Source organism: Pseudonaja textilis, chromosome 2 (genome assembly GCF_049901715.1).
Source record: "Pseudonaja textilis isolate UNSWEBS1 chromosome 2, rPseTex1.2, whole genome shotgun sequence".
Classification (NCBI taxonomy): Eukaryota; Metazoa; Chordata; class Lepidosauria; order Squamata; family Elapidae; genus Pseudonaja; species Pseudonaja textilis.
In genome coordinates this window covers 4,041,554-4,061,606 of record NC_141991.1, presented here as the reverse complement: position 1 = coordinate 4,061,606, position 20,053 = coordinate 4,041,554, and the positions used below count along the sequence as shown (strand labels likewise).

The window sequence follows — 20,053 nt, the reverse complement described above, 5'->3', positions numbered from 1 at the left end:
AAATCATCAAGTCCATATCACACCACTGTATCATTTTCATTTCTCTTTTGCTTTGAAGGTAACAAGGGGCAGGAGAATCAAGATTCCTTTGAACTGTTCCAAGTGATCAATGCTAAAGATGGAATGGAGAAGTTTGGAATTCGAATACAATTAGAAAGCCATGAGAGAAACCAGTCAAATAATTGGAATCAGGATAGTTCATCTTCTACTGATGCTCTGATGCAAGGTTTTATTGCCCAACAAGATAAACCATTTAAATGCATGGAGTGTGGAAAGATCTTTGCTCTGAGCAGTAAACTTACTGTCCACACAAGGATACACACGGGGGAGAAGCCACATAAATGCACGGAGTGCGGAAAGACCTTTGCTCAAAGAGGTAATCTTACTTCCCATAAGATGATTCACACAGGAGAGAAACCATATAAATGCATTGAGTGTGGAAAGACCTTTGCTAAACACAGTTATCTTGCTTCTCATAAAAAGATCCACACAGGAGAAAAGCCATATAAATGCATGGAGTGTGGAAAGACCTTTCCTCTGAGCAGTAGACTTACTATCCACAAAAAGATCCACATGGGGGAAAAGCCATTTAAATGCTTGGAGTGTGGAAAGACATTCGTTCGAAAAGATCATCTTATTTCCCATAAGATGATCCACACAGGGGAAAAGCCGTATAAATGCATACAGTGTGGGAAAACCTTTACTCATAGCAGAGGACTTACTATTCACAAAAAGCTCCACACAGGAGAGAAACCATATAAATGCATGGAGTGTGGAAAGACCTTTGTTCTAAGCAGTAGACTCACTATCCACAAAAAGATCCACACAGGAGAAAAGCCATATAAATGCATTGAGTGTGGAAAGACCTTTGCTCTGAGCAGGAGCCTCACTATCCATAAAAAGATCCACACTGGAGAAAAGCCGTATAAATGCATGGAGTGTGGAAAGACCTTTGCTCTGAACAGTAGACTCACCATCCACAAAAAGATCCACACAGGGGAGAAGCCGTACAAATGCATGGAGTGTGGAAAGACCTTTGCTCAAAGAGGTAATCTTATTTCCCATAAGTTGATCCACACAGGGGAGAAGCCGTATGAATGTACAGAATGTGGAAAGAAATTTGCTCAGCGTGGTTATCTTGCTTCCCATAAAAGAATCCATACAATTGAAAAACCATATGAATGCATGAATTGTGGAAAGACCTTTGCTCAGCGCAGTTACCTTGTTTCCCATAAAAAAATCCACACAGTGGAGAAGCCATATAAATGCATGGAATGTGGAAAGAGTTTTGCTCAGAATCGTAGTCTTACTTCTCATAAAAGGATCCACACTCAGGAGAAACTATATTGTAATAACAATTTCACTTAGACTTATATATAACTCCACAATGCTTTCCGGCAGTCTTAAGAGATTTAGAAAGTTAGCATATTGTCCCCAGCAATCTGGCTCCTCATTTTACCGACCTCAAAAATATGAAAGGCTAAATCAACCATGAGCCAGTCACAAAGAGGAAAGGGTCAAATGTTTTTCCAAAGCCCCAATGGGCAAGATAAGAAACAACGGATGGAAACTAATCAAGGAGAGAAGCAACCTGCAATTTTCTTACAGTGAAGGACAATTAACCAGTGGAAAAGCTTACCTTTAGACATTGTGGGTGGTTCATCACTGGACATTTTTAAGAAGAGACTGTACAGTCACTTGTCTGAAATGATGTAGGATCTGCTTGAGCTGGACTAGAAGAGCTCCAAGCTCTGTTCCAGGTATATTCTGATTTTGATTCTGAATTCTCAATCCTTTTTTTTTTTTTGCTAAGTAGGAAGCTTTTAAGTGAACATGAGCATTAGTGGAGTTTAAGGTTATCACTTGGCCTGGAAGTGATGTGTGGCTGCCAGTATTTAAGTGGTGGAGATTCCTTAATCATTTCAAGAAACTCCCTCTGATGAATATATCCACTAGAGCAGAGTTGCAGGCAGAAATGCAATTAGTCTTAAATCCCTTACTATTGTTTCAGCTTTTCTTAACTTTTCTTACTATTGCCACAATCTGCCTTTACACCCTGCTTTACATTATGTAATGCAAGTAATAACTGAGAAAGAAAACCATAAGGACAACGGGGTTGTAGTGATGCTGAATGAAAGAATGCAACTCATAGGCTCTTTGTCCTAACTTTGTGGTGATTTTCCCTTGCCTTCCCTCATCTTGCCCACCTCTGGACTCACACAGTCTTATCAATAATGTTTTTTAAGTCAACAGAAGTCAACAGTATTCTCCAGAAGTCAACAGTATTCCAAATGGTGTTTCACTAAAGCCCTATGTAAGGGATAGGACCTCCTTTTTTGCTAATGGTGATACATCTGGTGATACCTCTCAGAATTTTGTTTGCCTTCACAGCTGCCTGGCCACACTGTTTACTTATTTTGCAGTTATAATTTTTTCAGTGCCATGACAACTTTTTTCACATAATTGTGTAAAAAAATCACTACTTGAACTCATTTATTCAAATGCAGAATAGTTGTAGCATTGTGTCTGTTCTGAGCTTCATCCACACAGGGAGTGTTAAAACAAGTAGTGTCAATTCTCAAAATGACTCTGCCTGAATTCATATTTTTCTTGCTTCTTTTCTTAGTTGCCATACTTATTGAGAAGGGGGGATTTCTGGACTATAGAATGTTTTCTCCAATGTGCCAGACATAAAAAAGATAAGTGTCCCGAGAACAAAGGCCAAATCAGAATGCCCTAGCAACGGTAAGAGGGATTGTTGAGAAGTTCATCATTTGCTTGCAAGAGTAGACCTCTGACATGAGAGGGGGTGGACGTAATGATTATTTACTTATACCAAAAATGCAGGAATTGTTCAGTGTTGGTTTTAACCTTTAACCATGCCCATATGATGTACCCAATAAAGTGGATTTTTAAGGGAGGCAAGGCTTCAGAATCTTGAATTGGTTGGGAGCATTGTTGGGTATATGAATACTCCAACTGGTTTGGGTGAATAAATATATGAACCTAGGTTTAAGTGTTTGCAGCTTTAAGCACAAAAACTGCAATGTAATGTGATAATTAAGGGTGCGGTTGCAAGCAGCAATAAGAGGCAGTGAGATGAACGTAACACTTCCTGGTCTCTGGTTTTCCTGGTTTCCTGGTTTTCCCTGGTTTCTGGTTCCCGGTTTACTTGTTGCTGGTTCCTGGTCTGCTGCTTGCTGTTTATTGTTGTTTGAGACATCTGTTTGTTATTGCTTGTTAGCTACTGTGCTGGATACCGTTTCTACTGAACAAAAGGACTGTTTACTTGGGAAGCTGATATCCTGTGCATACTCAGCGTTGAGAAAGGTATTGGAAGAAGAAGATATTTTCAACAAGCAGATAAAGACATTGTTGACTAGTTAATGGACTAGGTTACTGGATGGATATTTCGGATAATGACATATGGACTGATTGACACTGCTTAAACTCTGTATGAATTAAACAAACTATTTAAAAACTACAAACAGTGTTTTTGTCTCAAGTGTGTGTATACTTTTGGGCCCAGCCTCTCTCTCATTTGGCTGCCTGGCTTGACTGCTGCTGTGCATTCTGCTTGGGGGTTTGTCCCCAAACACTAACATTGGTTATGGGCCCAGCACGTAAGCACAGTCTAACTAACCAGGTTATAGCAGTGAGATTTTTGGTCTGAGTTGCACAGTACTGTAAAAAACAAACTGTTTGTTAAATAGTTATTTATCTCAAGAGCAATGGCACAAGTAAATTTGCCAAATCTGTCCATGATATCCAGACTAGATGGAACAAACTATGTTTCATGGTCAATGAAATGTAGTTTACTGCTACGAAGAGAAGGCTTGTGGGACATAATAACAAACCCACCAGATGTATCTAACTTAGATCCTAATGATGAAGAGGATGCCAAAAAGATACAGGACTATGAACGAAAGAATGAGCAGGCTTTATGCATCATAGGACTAACTCTCTCAGACCAGCAACTCATTCATATCCGTGGAGTGGAAAATGCTGCCAACTGCTGGGAGAATCTCAAAAAGATTTATGTTTGAGACAGTGTAGGAGCTCATATCAATCTTACACGGAAGCTGTTTAGAACACATCTTGAGAAAAATGGAGATATGTTAACTCATTTAAACTGTATGAAAAGCATTTTTCAAGAATTACAAGAGAAAGAGCTTATCTTTAATGAGTTGCAACAAGTATACATCATACTGTCTTCATTGGATCGAACCTATGATGATTTTGTGACTGCATTAGAGGTATTGCCAAAAGACAGTTTATCAGTAACTGAGATTACCGGCAGGCTATTAGAAGAAGCCAGAAGAAGGTGTGAGCGAGACCAGCTGAGAGAAGATAAACCTAATAAAGAAGAGAAATTATCTTCAAAGCTTGAAAGAAACCAGCTATGTAAAGTAAAGCACCCGGAGGAAGAGAATTTATCTTCAACGGCATACACAATTAAAAAGTGTTTTAATTGTGGAGGCAGAGGACATTTGGCAAGATTCTGCAGAAAAGTAAAAAGTCAGAATGTAAAGAAGCCAAAGAAATCCTTTGAACTAGCCACGTTTAGCAACTGTGATGTGAAGAATGATTTATGGGTGGTGGACAGTGGTGCATCCCACTGCATCACGAGAGATAAGACAAAGTTTATAAAAATGTCTACAAGCTCTCAACATATATCACTCGCGAATGGCTGGCACCTCAAGGCCAAGGGTGAAGGTATTGCATATTGTCCATGTTTAAAACAAAATATAAAAATGTTGTATGTACCACAGTTAAAGATGAACTTACTTTCTGTAAGAGTATTAGATAAACTAGGTTATGCAATTACATTTAAAAATAATAATTGCATAATTGAGAAAGATAACAAAAGGGTAACTGCAGCTTTAAATGGAGCATTGTATGTCTTACATGATAGTAAGAAAAGGGAGGCACAGACTGTATTTAACAATATAAAGCCTCATAATGAATGTATCCATTTATTGCATAGGCGTTTGGGGCATGTAAATTTTAAAATGCTAAAACGTACAGTAGAGTTATCTGAAGGAATAAGGTTAAAACCCTGTGATAAATATTTGCATTGTAATGTCTGCTGTGAAGATAAGAGTAAAATATTGCCTGCAAATAGGCTAAATGGTTTCAAAACTAAAGAACCTTTAGAAGTAGTATTTGCAGACATTATAGGTCCAAAGAAACCCAGTATGGGGGGTGCTCGATATATACTGAGCATTATGGACCATTATTCTAGATATGGGTTTTGCTACCTAATGAAAAGCAAAACTGAAACATATCAACATTTCTTCAACTGGTTAAAATTTGCAGAAAGAAAGACTAAACGGCAACTGATAACCCTGGTGACAGATAATGGTACGGAATTTGTTAACAGCAAATTCCAGAATAGATTAAAGGTAGCTGGAATAGAGCACAAGAAATCTGCACCATACAGACCACAACACAACGCATTTATAGAAAGAAGAGGCCAAACACTACAGGCAATGGTTAGAACAATGATAACGGATTCTGGATTACCTGATTTTGTGTGGGGGGAGGCTGCAATGTGTGCTAATAACTTATTGAACAACGTTGTTAACTCAACTACTGGTGAAATACCATTCACCATGTGGCATGGCAGGAAGCCTGATCTGAGTTACCTGCACACATTTGGTGCACCAGCATGGGTGCATATCCCTACACAACTCAGGCGTAAAGGGCAACACAGAGCTAAACAATTTTTCTTCGTTGGTTACGAAGCTAACCATAGGGCATATAGATTTTGGGAGAAAGGCACATCTAAGGTGTTATGTAGTGCTAATGCCCAATTTCTAGAGCACGTAGGATGGGATAAGTTAGAACAGGATACCAATAAAGAAGTGATTATTGAATCCTACAGAAATCCCATTAAGTATCCCTGTAACTTTAAAAATAACGTAAAGAGAGAAGTACAGGAAGAGATAGAGCCCGTAAAGGAAGAAATAGCTGAGCAAGATGAGGAAAAGGAACAGGTAGTAACTCAAAAAAGTCCTCATACTAGCCCTGTAATACCCAGAAGAACTACTAGAATATCTAGACCGCCTGATAGATACCAGGCTAACACTGTGTGCCAGGTAAATAGAGTTCCATATACTGTGGATGAGATAAAAAAGTATCCTTCTAAAGAGAAAGAAAGTTGGTATGCAGCAATTAATAAGGAATTGAAATCCTTGAAGGATATGAAAGTATATGAAACTGCTAGATTACCTAGTGATATAAAACCCATTGGCTGCAAATGGATTTTTAAGATAAAGACTGATAAGGATGGAAATATAATCCATAAGGCAAGATTAGTAGCCCAAGGTTTTAGACAAAGTGCTAATGACTATGATGAGGTATTTGCACCTAGTCTTAAAGCAGCAACATTAAGGGCAGCCTTAGTGTGGGCAGCAAGCAAGAAGTATATAGTTAACCATTTGGATGTGGAAACTGCTTACTTGCATGCTCCACTAAGACATACTGTATATATGAAAAAGCCTAGTGGATTTAAAGGTGATAATAATAATGATTGTTGGTTGTTAAAGAAGAGCCTCTATGGTCTTAAACAATCTGGCTATGAATGGAACCAGTATATTGTAAAGGAACTGAACAATATAGGATTTAAAGCTGGTTTAGCCGACCCATGTCTGTTTAAAAGGGAGACAAATGGGAAAATATCATTATTATTGTTGTTCACTGATGATATTGCCTTGATTACTGAGACTAATGATGAAGCAAATAAGATAATAGCATCATTAGAGAAGAGAATAAAAATCAAGCAATTAGGGGAGATAAAGAGATATCTAGGTTTGAATATACTGAAAACACAGAAAGGTTTTAAGATATCTCAGGAGGATAAGATATCTAAATTGCTAATAGATTATAAGATGGAACTTTGTAAGCCTGCAAAGACTCCAATGAGTCAGGATATTTGCAAAATGGATACTCAAAGTCCCAAGTTTGATAAAGCAATATATCAATCTTTGATTGGTAGCTTATCATACATTAGCAATTGGTCAAGGCCAGATATTGCTTATTGTATTAATCAGCTGGCACGACATAACAATGATCCACTTCAATGTCATTGGATAGCATTGAAGAGAATCTTAAGATATCTTAAGGGAACATTGCATCATGCACTGTATCTAGAACAAAAAGGTGATCTAATACTGAGTGCTTATGCAGATGCTAGTTTTGCATCAGAAAGAGACACAAGAAAGTCGACTTCAGGAACAGCCATAATGCTGGGTAAGACATTAATAGGTTGGAAGTCAATAAGACAACAGCATATAAGTTTGTCTACTATGGAGGCAGAATTCTCCTGTTTATCGCTATTATGTACTGAGTTAATTATGTATAAACAAATGATGATTGATATGGGTATAACTGTAAATTATCCTATAATTGTACATGAAGATAATCAGGCAGCAATTCAAATGGCCACAAATATTGCAGTAAAAACTAGGAGCAAACATACAGATTTAAGGTATCTAAACGTTAGACAATCTGTACAGAGTAAAATGATACAGCTGGAGTACTGCATGTCGGAGGACAATATAGCTGATAATTTTACTAAAGCCCAAGGTGCCCGTAAGCACCTAGAGAGTTGTAAAAAATATGGGTTCAGATTGTAAGGGCATTATATATTTATATCACCCAAAAGGGGAGAATGTTGGGTATATGAATACTCCAACTGGTTTGGGTGAATAAATATATGAACCTAGGTTTAAGTGTTTGCAGCTTTAAGCACAAAAACTGCAATGTAATGTGATAATTAAGGGTGCGGTTGCAAGCAGCAATAAGAGGCAGTGAGATGAACGTAACACTTCCTGGTCTCTGGTTTTCCTGGTTTCCTGGTTTTCCCTGGTTTCTGGTTCCCGGTTTACTTGTTGCTGGTTCCTGGTCTGCTGCTTGCTGTTTATTGTTGTTTGAGACATCTGTTTGTTATTGCTTGTTAGCTACTGTGCTGGATACCGTTTCTACTGAACAAAAGGACTGTTTACTTGGGAAGCTGATATCCTGTGCATACTCAGCGTTGAGAAAGGTATTGGAAGAAGAAGATATTTTCAATAAGCAGATAAAGACATTGTTGACTAGTTAATGGACTAGGTTACTGGATGGATATTTCGGATAATGACATATGGACTGATTGACACTGCTTAAACTCTGTATGAATTAAACAAACTATTTAAAAACTACAAACAGTGTTTTTGTCTCCAGTGTGTGTATACTTTTGGGCCCAGCCTCTCTCTCATTTGGCTGCCTGGCTTGACTGCTGCTGTGCATTCTGCTTGGGGGTTTGTCCCCAAACACTAACAAGCATTACTTGGAACCATGACAACCATTCTCTTCATTAAGAGAAAACAGTGTTAGGGGAATGTGGATGCATATTAAGCTCTCATAGCTTGCCAGCCTACTGGCCAATCCAGGTATTCATTGATTTATAATAATTTAAGTAAGCATTCAAAGATCCTCCCTCCCAAATTAGGGATACTCTAATCAGAATGAGAATCACTCTGGTGTACTAACATTGCAAATGATCAATCATTGGAAATTGACGGGGATCAAAACAACATGAAATTATGGAGAAAGTCTCTGCTGAGGATGTGGACTCACTTCCTTCAATAGCTACCCTGAAGGCTCCATGGATTGCAGAGGCCTCAAAATGAGCCAAATCTTGTCAGAAATGGCAGGGCAGTCAGAAGATGAGACCAGGAGCCTCTCCTGAAAACACAGCTTGCATCTTGTGGTTTTTGGAAACTCTGGGGGACGCAAGTGGAGAAGCCACCCTCAGGAAAATAGAGATTTCTGTCATGTTTTATTTCTTTAACTCAATATATATAGTTGCTCTTCTCAAATGTTTGGCGCCTGGCGGCTAAGCATAATTGGAAATGCCAAGTAGCAGCTTGTGACAAAAAAAATATTCCTGAAAATAAATATAAAAATCAGTTCTAAAATTGAGAAATGACTGAAACTCATGGATGTTCCAGAAATTATTTTCCAGACATGAGGCTCTTGGGTTGAGAAATGAAGGGGAGGAAAGTGGAATCTCATCTGTGACCGCAGGAAAAGATGGAATTGAAAAGATGAAATTGAAAACAAATATAAAGGTAAAGTATAGCAGGTCTTAGCATGTTCGGGTCTTTTCCTGTGTAAGATTGAGTGTGTCCTGGTGATGTTTATATATATATATAAAATTTATATTTAATATAAAAATTATATACACACACACACTTATTTGTAACAACATAAATGCTTAATGATAACAAAATAAAACGTTCCAGACTAGAAGCCTCCCTCCACCTGCATCTTCCAAAGAAACAGAAGAGCTTTTCAGATGACAGGTGAGGATTGAGAGAGCTCAGATCTGCAGCCAGGAAAAGCTGTGGGGGTGGGGGAGGTGGCTCTTCCAGCCTCACCTGGAGACAGGCAAGGAAAGGCGTCCCTGGGGGCACTTAGCTGGCTTTAGCACTTCACTGCCAAACCCCCTGGGGGAAGGGGGAGAGAGAGAGAAAGCAACTTTCGCATTACAGGGGAGGAAAGGAGGTGAAACAAAACTCATTCTTTCACAGAGACCTACAAAACACCAATCTACTGCGATCCAGGAGATCTTAAACACCACCAAACGCTCCCACTTGCAGTCCCCACGCCTCCCAGTTCAGGTCCCTGAGATGCACGCTCCCACACACCAACAACAGTTAGCTCACTCTCTTTCCAGCACCTCCTGGCAGCTCTCCCCATTAGTTCTCTAGCTTTGAATTGCTCCCAACTCTCTCTCTTTCCTCCCCTCTCCTCCAGCACCTCCTTCTCTGGGTAGGGCAATTCTTAACTAACCGAGCATGCTAAGGCAACTCAGGGCACTACTGCTGCGGAGGCTTTGCCTGCATCTCCGAGGCTTGGGAGAGGCAGCAAGGTCTGGAAGAGCTGAGAGCTGTGCATGGCTCCACATGGGCAGGTGGGAGGAAGGAAGGAAAGAAGGGGGGGAGCAGTTCAAAGCTAGAGAACTAATGGGGAGCGCTAACAGTGGATGCTGGGGTGGGGACTGTTGTTGCCGCTGCCGTGTGTGGGAGCTGGTTGGCACATGCATCTCAGGGACCTGACTCCAGGGTCTGAGGCGATAGAACTACGCAGCCCAGATTCATTGCTTTGTGGGGCCATTTCTTCTGCAGCCCATCAAAAATTTTCCATGGCCCACCAGTTGGCGACTGCTGCTTTGGAGAATAGCTTGACTCCTTCTTTTTTGGGGCAGCCCCTGAGATATTGGAACACTGTTATCATGTCTCCCCTAGTCCTTCTTTTCATTAGACAGACCCAATTCCAGCAACCGTTCTTTTATGTTTTAGCCTCCAGTCCTCTAATCTTTGTTCTCCTCTACACTCTTTCTTTACATCGTTGCAACCCAAACTGGATGCATTGTTCCAAGTGTGGCCTTACTAAGACATTTTAAAGTGGTGTTAAGATTTCATGTGAACTTGATTCTATGCCTCCATTTATGCAGCCTAGAACTATGTTGGCTTTTTTGGCAGCTGAAGCACAATGCTGGCTCATAAGAAGTGAAACATCTTCCTGAAGGAAAAAAACAATCCCATTTGCCTTTGAAAAAGCAGTAAAACTATGGGAAGTGTGGATCAATTGAATTTCTACCCCCATCTCTGTTATAATGGAAGTAGTAGTACAATTCTTTATTGGCCAAGTGTGATTGGACACACAAGGAATTTGTCTTGGTGCAAATACTCTCAGTATACATAAAAGAAAAGATACATTCATCAGGAGTCAAGAATCATAAGGTACAACACAGTAATAGTCAGGGGGTACAATCATACTAGGAAACAGTCAATATAAATCATAAGGATACAAGCGACAAAGTTACAGTCATACAGTCATAAGTAGGAGGGGATGGGTGATAAGGAGTAATGGGAAGATTAATAGTAATACAGACTTTGTAAATAGTTGGACAGTGTTGAGAAAATTATTTGTTTAGCAGAGTGCTGGCATTCGGGGGGAAAAAAACTCTTTTTTTAGAAAGACTAATCAAGCTTTGTCATGAAGAGATACACCTTTTGCTTCGGGAAACACCTGTTAAATGCCTGCCTGTTTACACCTCCCCCCTCCAAATCCAGATCAAGTGAAAACTGATATACTTTTCAGAAGGGAAACATTTTCATAATAGAAGTGCATTAGCCTTCTTCATATTACAGTGCCTTCACAAGCCTGCTGTTTATAATCGAAAAAGTGCAAGATCGTTTTTTGTTTTTATTTGTAATTTTTACCTCTCTGAAACTGCCAGTAATAAGGGTCTGACTCAAAAGAGTTTTTTTTCCTAGATCACTATATGCAAATATGAAATGTATAAACAAAAAGGTCTAGAATCTGTGTGAATGTTCAAATTTATCTGTTAATGGCAAAATTAGGTAATCACACATCCTGAAGTTCTATCCAAGCTCATGTTTATATTTCTCTTCTGTGTGAATCCTTTTATGAGACATAAGGGAACTATTATGACTGAAGCTCTTTCCATACTCCACACGTTTATGTGGCTTTTCCCTTGTTATGGATTCTTTTATGTGAATTAAGTTGACTACTATTAGTAAAGCCCTTTCCACACTCCACACATCTATATGGCTTCTCTCCTGTGTGGATCCTTTTATGTTTCATAAGTGATGAATTTTCACAGAAGCTCTTTCCACACTCCATACATTTATAGGGTTTTTCCCCTGTATGGATTCTCTTATGGGAAGTAAGATGACTGCTATTAGTAAAGCCCTTTCCACACTGTTCACATTTATATGGCCTCTCCCCTGTGTGGATTCTTTTATGGCAAGTAAGCTGATTGTTGTGAGTAAAGGTCTTTCCACATTCCTAGCATTTATATGGCCTCTCTCCTGTGTGGATCCTTTTATGAACAATAAGAGGCCCATTTTCAAAGAAGCTCTTCCCACACTCCACACATTTATATGATTTTTCCCCTGTATGAATTTTTTTATGTGAAGATAGATGACTGCCATTGGTAAAGCTCTTTCCAGACTGGTCACATTTATAAGGCCTTTCTCCTGTGTGGATCCTTTTATGGCAAGTAAGCAGATTGGTGTGAGTAAATGTTTTCCCACATTCTCTGCATTTATATGGCTTTTCCCCTGTGTGGATCCTTTTATGAACAGTTAAAAGTCCATTTCTGTAGAAGCTTTTTTCACATTCTTGGCATTTATACGGCTTCTCTCCTGTGTGGATCCTTTTATGAGAATTAAAATGACTGCGATTAGTAAAGCTCTTGCCACACTGCTCACATTTATATGGCCTCTCCCCTGTGTGGATCCTTTTATGGCATGTAAATTGATTGCTGTATATAAAGGTTTTTCCACACTCCTCACATTTATATGGTCTTTCTCCTGTGTGGGTCCTTTTATGTTTTATAAGCGATGCATTTTCACAGAAGCCCTTTCCGCATTCCATGCATTTATATGGCTTCTCCCCTGTATGGATCCTCTTATGCGAATTAAGATTACCCTTCTGATTACCCTTCTTTCCACACTCTGTGCACGTATATGGCTTTTTCCCCGTGTGGATCCATTTATGAGAAGTAACTTGACTACTTCTTCTGAAGCACTTTCCGCATTCCAAACATTTATAAGGCTCCTCTTCTGTCTGGATCATTTTATGAGATGTAAGGGACACATTTTCAGAAGAAGCAGTGAAAGTTGAATTGTAATGCTTCCAACTGTCTGCACATATATATTTTTCTTTTTGGTTTTGGACTGGAGAGTGTTCTTTTGCACCTAATTCAATCTGGAACAGTTTTACACAATTCCCAATATATTTTTCCATGTCTTCTTTTCGGGCAAAAAAGCCTTGCTTTGGAGCTTCAATGGAAGATAAATTTTCTTGTTTCCAATTATTTGATTGGTTTTGCTCATGATTTTCAAGTTCCATTTGAATCGAAGGTTTCTCCATTCTGTCTCCAGCATCAATTACTTGCAGTTCTCTGGAATATTTATTCTCCTGCTCATAATTACCTGAAGAGGAAAAGAGAAATGAAAATGATTGTAAGGTTAAGGAAAAAGATCAAACAATAGGAACTTCCATCCGAAATTTTTCAAATGCCAATATCTTGGAGTTTTCTCTGCTTAAACTGGTATGGTACAGAAAAGAGAATTTCCATGTTTATGAACCATACATCTTTGAATATATCTAGAACAACCTTTTTGTTCACAATTTGTCCGTAACTCAAATCTCTACCTAGTAACAATTCTCAGTTAAGGAAGACTCAGGGGAAACATGCAAGCAGATATTAGAAGAAAAGCTAACATTTATTAGAGGGAATCCAATTCCAGAAAAGACCTGTGAGAACTAAATCAATTTTGAAATTCATCCTTTTCATCCAACACAAACTACTTTCCTTTTACTATTCATTTTTCTGTTGTGAAAATCATAGCTTCAGAGAAAAAACAGCTAGGGCTCTTCTATTAACAATACAAAATATTTACAGACCCCTCATATCCTGGACATAAACTGTTTCAATTCCTACTCTCAAAACGACACTATAGAGCACTGCACACCAGAACAACTAGACACAAGGACAGTTTAACGCCATCACTCTGCTAAACAAAAAAATTTCCTCAGCACTGTCCAACTATTTACAAAGTCTGCATTACTATTACTATTAATCTTCTCATCACTCCTTACCGCCCATCCCCTCACTTGTGACTGTATGACTGTAACTTTGTCGCTTGTATCCTTATGATTTATATTGACTGTTTCCTAGTATGATTTGATTGCTCATTGTACCCTATGACTATCATTAAGTGTTGTACCTGATGATTCTTGACTCTTGACGAGTGTATCTTTTCTTTTATGTACACTGAAAGCATTTGCACCAAGACAAATTCCTTGTGTGTCTAATCACACTTGGCCAATAAAGAATTCTATTCTATTCTATTCTATTCTATTCTATTCTATTCTATTCTATTCTATTCTATTCTATTCTATTCTATTCTTATTCTATTCTATTCTAATTTGTTTGTAATGGAAAATGGAACATATCACCCTTAATCCCAAGGCTCTAGATGGAAATGAAACAGAAGAAAAGTAATCAGTCCAAGAGCTGAAGAAATCACAGTCCTTCATTGCACAGATAGGGAAGCATCTGGGTTCAAGAAGCTAAAATTGGTGGAGTTGAACATCTACTCATAGCAAGGATTAACTTCTTGTTGATACGTTAAAAAGCAAATGGAAATATTCAGAGGAGAAATCGCACAGGATGCATCTAAGCCAGGGCTGTCAAACTCGTGACCCATGGGCTGGATGCATCATGCGTGGGACACTCCCAGTCCAGTTTAGCAAGGGGGAAAAGTCCCGGGATGTCATGTGATGCTGCCGTGATGATATGAGTTTGACACCCTTGATCTAAGCGAAGCATCACTGACTTCTTTACTTCGGTGAAGGTCAGATCTTTTCCTTCTTTCTTCCAGGACACCTGGATTTTTTTTTTTATAACAAACAGCTGATGAGACCTTAACTACAAACTGTCTTCCCAAGCACTCTAATGGCAAATTCTTACCCAGAGAGGCTACGTTTTCATGATTTTCCATCATGACTTCAAAATGCAGTGCTTTTTGGTCAGGTTCCAAGTGAGACCACTCCACCTCGGAGAAATACACAGCCACTTCCTCGAAGGACATAGGACCTTCCTGAATAAGGAACAAAAACAAAATAGGCTTGGGAGGTTTGGAAAATCTTATTGTTTAGCAATTCCCAAAATGAAAAGAACGTAGGTTTTATCTACATTTATTTATTTTTAACATGTTTTTGAATCAGCCATAAACATGATAGATGCTGTACTCTTTCAATGCAATCCACTGAAAGTAATCCTGTTTCTGTCTGTATAACTACCTAATGATATATGTATCTTCATCAATAAGTATCCATCCATCTACCCACTTGCAGATGGGCTTTGGAATCCCTAGCTCTCAGTGACTTCAGTCCTTCCTGTATTTGCAGAAGTTAATGAAAGAGGGACATTCTTTCTAGCATTTCAGCAAAGGGCTTTTGATGTCTGTTGAAGAACCAATCCTGTCCATGCTCAACACCTCCAGGAAAGTGCTGGGAGAGGCAGCCAGGGATTTGGGATGGGGTGCCATCAATATCCAGGGACAACACAACCCTCCTTCAGATTGGAAGGAAACAGTTGGTAGTCTGAGTGATTGGTTGAATAGGAGAGAAGAGGAGAACATTTTCTGGATTGGACCTTTCTTAGCTTTTGGAAAGCTACATAGTTTGGCTTCCAAATCCAGGTAGAAATCAGAGGAGTAGAAATTATTTTTGCAAGCCACAAGGACTTTGATAGCAATGGTCCAATATTTGAGGGGCTGTCACAGAGAGGAAGGGGTCAAGCTATTTTCTAAAGCGCCTGTAGGTCAGATAAGGAATAATGGATGGAAACTGAACAAGGAGAGATTCAACCTGGAAATAAGGAGAAACTTTCTGACAGTGAGAACAATCCACCCATGGAACAGAAGTTGTGGGAGCTTCATCACTTGAGACTTTCAAGAAGAGATTGGACTTCCATCTGTCAGAAATGGTGTAGGGTCTCCTGCTTGGGCAGGGGTTGGACTAAATGACCTACAAGGTCCCTTCCAACTCCTGATTATCAGTTATCTGATTATGTGCTATTCCAGGACAATTTTTACTTAGAGACTTTTACATCTGGCTATCTCCATTAGAATTTAATAGTCTGCCTTATCTTTTAATCTGATTTGCTTATTTTTCTTATTGTTGGTTGTAAATAAGGCTTTTTAAAAATGATGATGAACACAGCACTCTCTCCTTCCATTTTTCCCTTTTGTTTGGATTGAGTTATCGTGTTCCCAAGCAACAAGATGTAGTTCAGATTCTTATTGAAGACTAATATGTAACTCTCCTTGGGTTAATTACTCTGCCTAGTTTTCAATAATCAATTCTTCACAAAAATCTTTCAAGAGATCCATTCTTTTTATCATTATTTGATTAGAAGAGGATAACACTGCTCAAACATAAGTAAACAGACTGGCAGATTAACTTGATTCCTGAACAAAAGGAAACTTAGAAATCTAATGAACATTTCCCCTACTTACTTGATTTGGAGTTTCAGCCATGGTTTCAGCTCCATCATAAAGAGGAGAAAACTTCATTTGACTCGTCCCTGTGAGGGATCCAGAATTTTAAAACAGTATTAAAGGAATAGACATATGTATTCTATATAATAAGTCATCAGAGAGAAGATGAGACAGCTGGGACCATTCAAGGTAATGGAAGAACCTTTGATTACCTCCTGAGGGGTCCTGACTTGGAGCTTCCTCAGAGTTCCTCCCAAAAAATGACTCTTGGGGGGGATCTGATGTATTACTTCTCTCGGGATTTCTGATCTCCCCAATGAAGGACTTGAAATAGGAGGAAGGAGAAAAGGATTAACACAAAGTGGATTCTTGTTCTCTGAACACAAACTCAAAGCTCCCAACATCCATCAGAGAGGCTGAAACTAATGGAACAATGTCCTACAAGAATTGGTGGGACATCTCCACATATTATTAACGCAGAGAAGTCTGGTAGGAAGGGGTGAAGTATTCAAACCCATTCTTTATTCCCTAAAACCTTCCTGCAGTCCCAAGACAAAAGTGCCTCACCTCCAACTCAACCTGCTCCTCCGCCTGGCTCAGGAGGAAGCCTTCTGCTAGGGCCACCACCTGGGAGCTGGTCTCTGCTCCACACTCCTGCACCCAGGTCTTCATCGGCAGGGGAAGAAGGGCCAAGAGCTGCTCCAGAACAACCAGATCCAGCATCTGGGCTTTGGTGTGCTTTTCTGGACTCAGCCATTGCCTACAAAAGTCGTGGAGTCGGCTGCAAAGTCCTCTAGGACCTTCAGCCTCCTGGTATTGGAGGCTCCTGAAACCGCAGGGTTGAACCTCTGAATAAATGATGGTTCCTTCCTCCAGGATCTCCTGCCCAGACCTTGCCCACATCTCCCCATGGTATCCAGGCTGAACAGCAGAAGGGCCTTTTCCAGTTCCCTCGCTTGGTAAAAACCGTGTCTCCATTCTGTCTCTGTCCTGTAAGGCAACTCCAACTAAGCCCCAAGAATCTTGTGGATCTCCAAATGCCTTTTCATTCATAGGACCCTGACCACAGCACATTATTCTGCCCAATTCTTTCCCCAAGAGTTAATTTTGACTCACAAAGGCAAACAAACATCTTCCAGTTTACATTATCTGGGAAGGCAAAAAGAAAAGAAATTCCAACAATTAGAGAGTGGAGAATTTTAACCATTGAACAACACTTATCCCCATGGAAGGAATAAGTACTTTACTGAAATAGAGCTTAAGTGGCTTTGAGCAAATGCATCCTGTATTGTGCGTTTGTGTGTGTGTGTGTGTGTGTGTGTGTGTGTGTGTATCTGGTGCAAAATATGGGACTGACTTCCATCAAGAATTTGGAAAAGCCAACCAATACATTCCCTGTTTCCACTTCATCACAAAGAAGGGCTTCTTTTCCTTTCCTTTCCTTCTTTTCCTTCCTTGTCTTTCTTTCTTTGTTTCTTTCTCTCTCCTTCCTTCTTTTCACTTTGACCTCCAACCAGATATCATCAATCTGTCAAACTCCAAATAGGTGAACAAAGCATTGCAGGTTTAGGTCACATCCAGTGAAATGCCAAGAAATGACCCTTGATTGAGGACACCCCCATTTCCATTCTACAAGGTTCTCCCAACCTGCCTGGGGTCATTCCCAGCGCAGGGCCGAGGTCCCCACTGAGCAGGGCCCGGAAGGAGCTGGAGAGGCCACCCCTCAGAGACAGAATAGGGCTCTCGGGGAACCAGGTGCGAATCCTGACTCCTCCTCCACCTCGCCCAGCTTCTCTCCTCTTCTGCTGAGCCGCCGCTGAGCCGACCCTGGGATCCCCTTCGCCCTTCTGGCACCCCCGCTTCCCCTTGCATGGAGAGAGGGCGGCTGGGGAACATGGGATCCGGGAAGGAAGGCCAGGTGCGGGTCTCTCCCTACTCCGCCTCACTTTGCAGGGGAAGAGCCCCCACCCACCCCCTCACCCGGGGCACGTCTGCTCCCAGAGTCCCAGACTCTCCGCCTCCTACGGAGCCCCAGGAGTTAAGGAAAACGAGTGCAGCGTCCTAGAGCGGCGTTTGTGATTTCACTCCCTTCTCAGCCTCCTGGAAAGCCAGCTGTGACCTTCGCCCACCAATAGACCAATGGGGAAGCGCCTGGTGTTCCCTTCTCTTAACGGATTGCGCCCTCTGGAGGAGTCTGCACACAGCGCAAAGATTCCTCGAAAGGGCGGGAAAGGGAAGAACGTCTGAGGAGGGGAAGAGGACAGGGATGATAGATTAGATTAGATCGATAGACAGATAGATAGAATTATTTATTGGCCAAATGTGATTGGATATACATGGAATTTGTCTTTGGTGCATATGCTCTCAATGGGAAAGACACCTCTCAATAGCTCCCTGCCTAACAAAGGCTTCAGCATCTCCAGAGGCGATACTTTCTCCATCTTTTCCTCCTTCCTGTCCAGGAACCTTCTGTAGAGATAGAGAAAAATCTCTCTGGAGGATTTGAACTAGTTTCCCTCAAGAACAACAGCCCTAAAGGCTCCACAGAGATTGGGTGAGGCTTCAAAAGGAGCCAAATCCTGTCAGAAATGGTCAGGTGGTCAGAAGACAAGGACCAGGAGCCTCTGTTGGAACAGCAACTTGTCTCTGGTGATTGTTGTGAACACCAGTCTGGAGAGTAAGATAGGAGGACACAGGCAGGGAAGCCACAATTTGGAAAAAATATAGATTTTTGTCAATTTTTATTTTGTTAATGCAGTTGCCCTTCTCAATTTCTTGGTTCCAGATGCCTAAGAATAATTAGAAATGCTGAGTGGAGTACTAAGAGGAAAAAATGTTCCTCATAGTATATAGGGAATTAATAAAACAGAATTAATCTCAGGAAATGTGACTAGGAAGCTTTAGATCTTTGGAAAATTTAAGGCAGTGGGAATATCTTTAAATAATGAACAAATGAAAGAGAAAAAAGGGCACCGATTTTGTTCTAGCCAAAACTACACCGGTCTAAAGAGATTCCTCTGCATTTGCTAGTGACAATGTAAGAAAAAGAAATTTGACTCTAATTAGCAAAGTAAAGAATTCAACAAGCAAGAGGAAAATGGTTAAAAAGCAATTTAAATGTTTTCTTCAGAACCTATTCAGGTTTCTTTTATAGGTAGTCCTTGACTTACAACCATTTGTTTTATGTGGTAATATATTTTATTCTGCAAGTCCTTGTATAGCTTTGCATAGATCTAGGGACTAAAAAATGCCCCTGGTGGGGGGCATTTCCGCCTGCTATGGGTGTTTTTGTCCTGTTATGACCTGCAAAGCTTAGGGGACCAGATAAATCGGTGAAAGGTCATAGTACATAGCTGAGCCATTCCCATGGGAATTTCCGCAGATGTATATTCTCATCCTGTTTATTCTCATCCTATATATCCTGTGGAGATAACATCCTGTTGAGGTCACTTGTTTTCTGTATATGCATTTTGTTCTCAATAAAAGCTGGTACCTGGGTTTACTCGGGGCTGGCATTTGCTCAGACGTTTCCCTGCGTCTCATTTCAAATGTCAGACCACCACAAGTGGTGACCCCGACGTGATAGTTTGGAAGGCTATACGTTTCGACGTGATAGCTTTGGAAGGCTATACGTTTCCTGCATCCTATACTCATCGTCGCGGACGTCGACTGGGCCCTCATCTTCTTTGCTGGACGAAGACAGATTCTTTTCGTGAGTATGGGAGGAGATTTCTCGAAGGATCAGACAAGGCACATTAGGGAATTGAGAGAAATCACTGGGAATAGTTTTAAGTTTGGAGTTCATAGTAGAGGACATGAAGTAGGAAAGAAAGAAATTGAGGACTTATTACAGTATGTTTGGAAACATATTCAATCATATCCAGAGGGAGGTAGTATTAAAGTAGAGTCCTGGAAAAAGATAGGGAAATTTTTGCACGAGGAGCCTCGTGCCCCTTCTT

General features: G+C 40.3%; 2 protein-coding genes across 2 annotated transcripts in view; one reads left to right on the top strand and one right to left on the bottom strand.

Moving 5' to 3' along the window:
- Positions 1-2,920, top strand: part of LOC148126586 (uncharacterized) — a 34,087-nt gene extending 31,167 nt beyond the window's left edge. Inside the window, exon 6 of the mRNA XM_087928474.1 lies at positions 245-2,920. Within this exon, the coding sequence (XP_087784600.1) occupies positions 245-1,368 (1,124 nt within the window). The 3' untranslated portion in view covers positions 1,369-2,920. The remainder of the gene's footprint in view (positions 1-244) is intronic.
- LOC113451924 (uncharacterized) overlaps positions 1-20,053 on the bottom strand; it is a 219,030-nt gene that overhangs the window by 166,760 nt on the left and 32,217 nt on the right. The window contains 6 exon segments of the mRNA XM_087923002.1: positions 11,460-11,555; positions 11,557-13,016; positions 14,561-14,690; positions 16,113-16,180; positions 16,307-16,418; positions 16,662-17,195. Of these exon segments, the coding sequence (XP_087779128.1) occupies positions 11,460-11,555; positions 11,557-13,016; positions 14,561-14,690; positions 16,113-16,180; positions 16,307-16,418; positions 16,662-17,195 (2,400 nt within the window).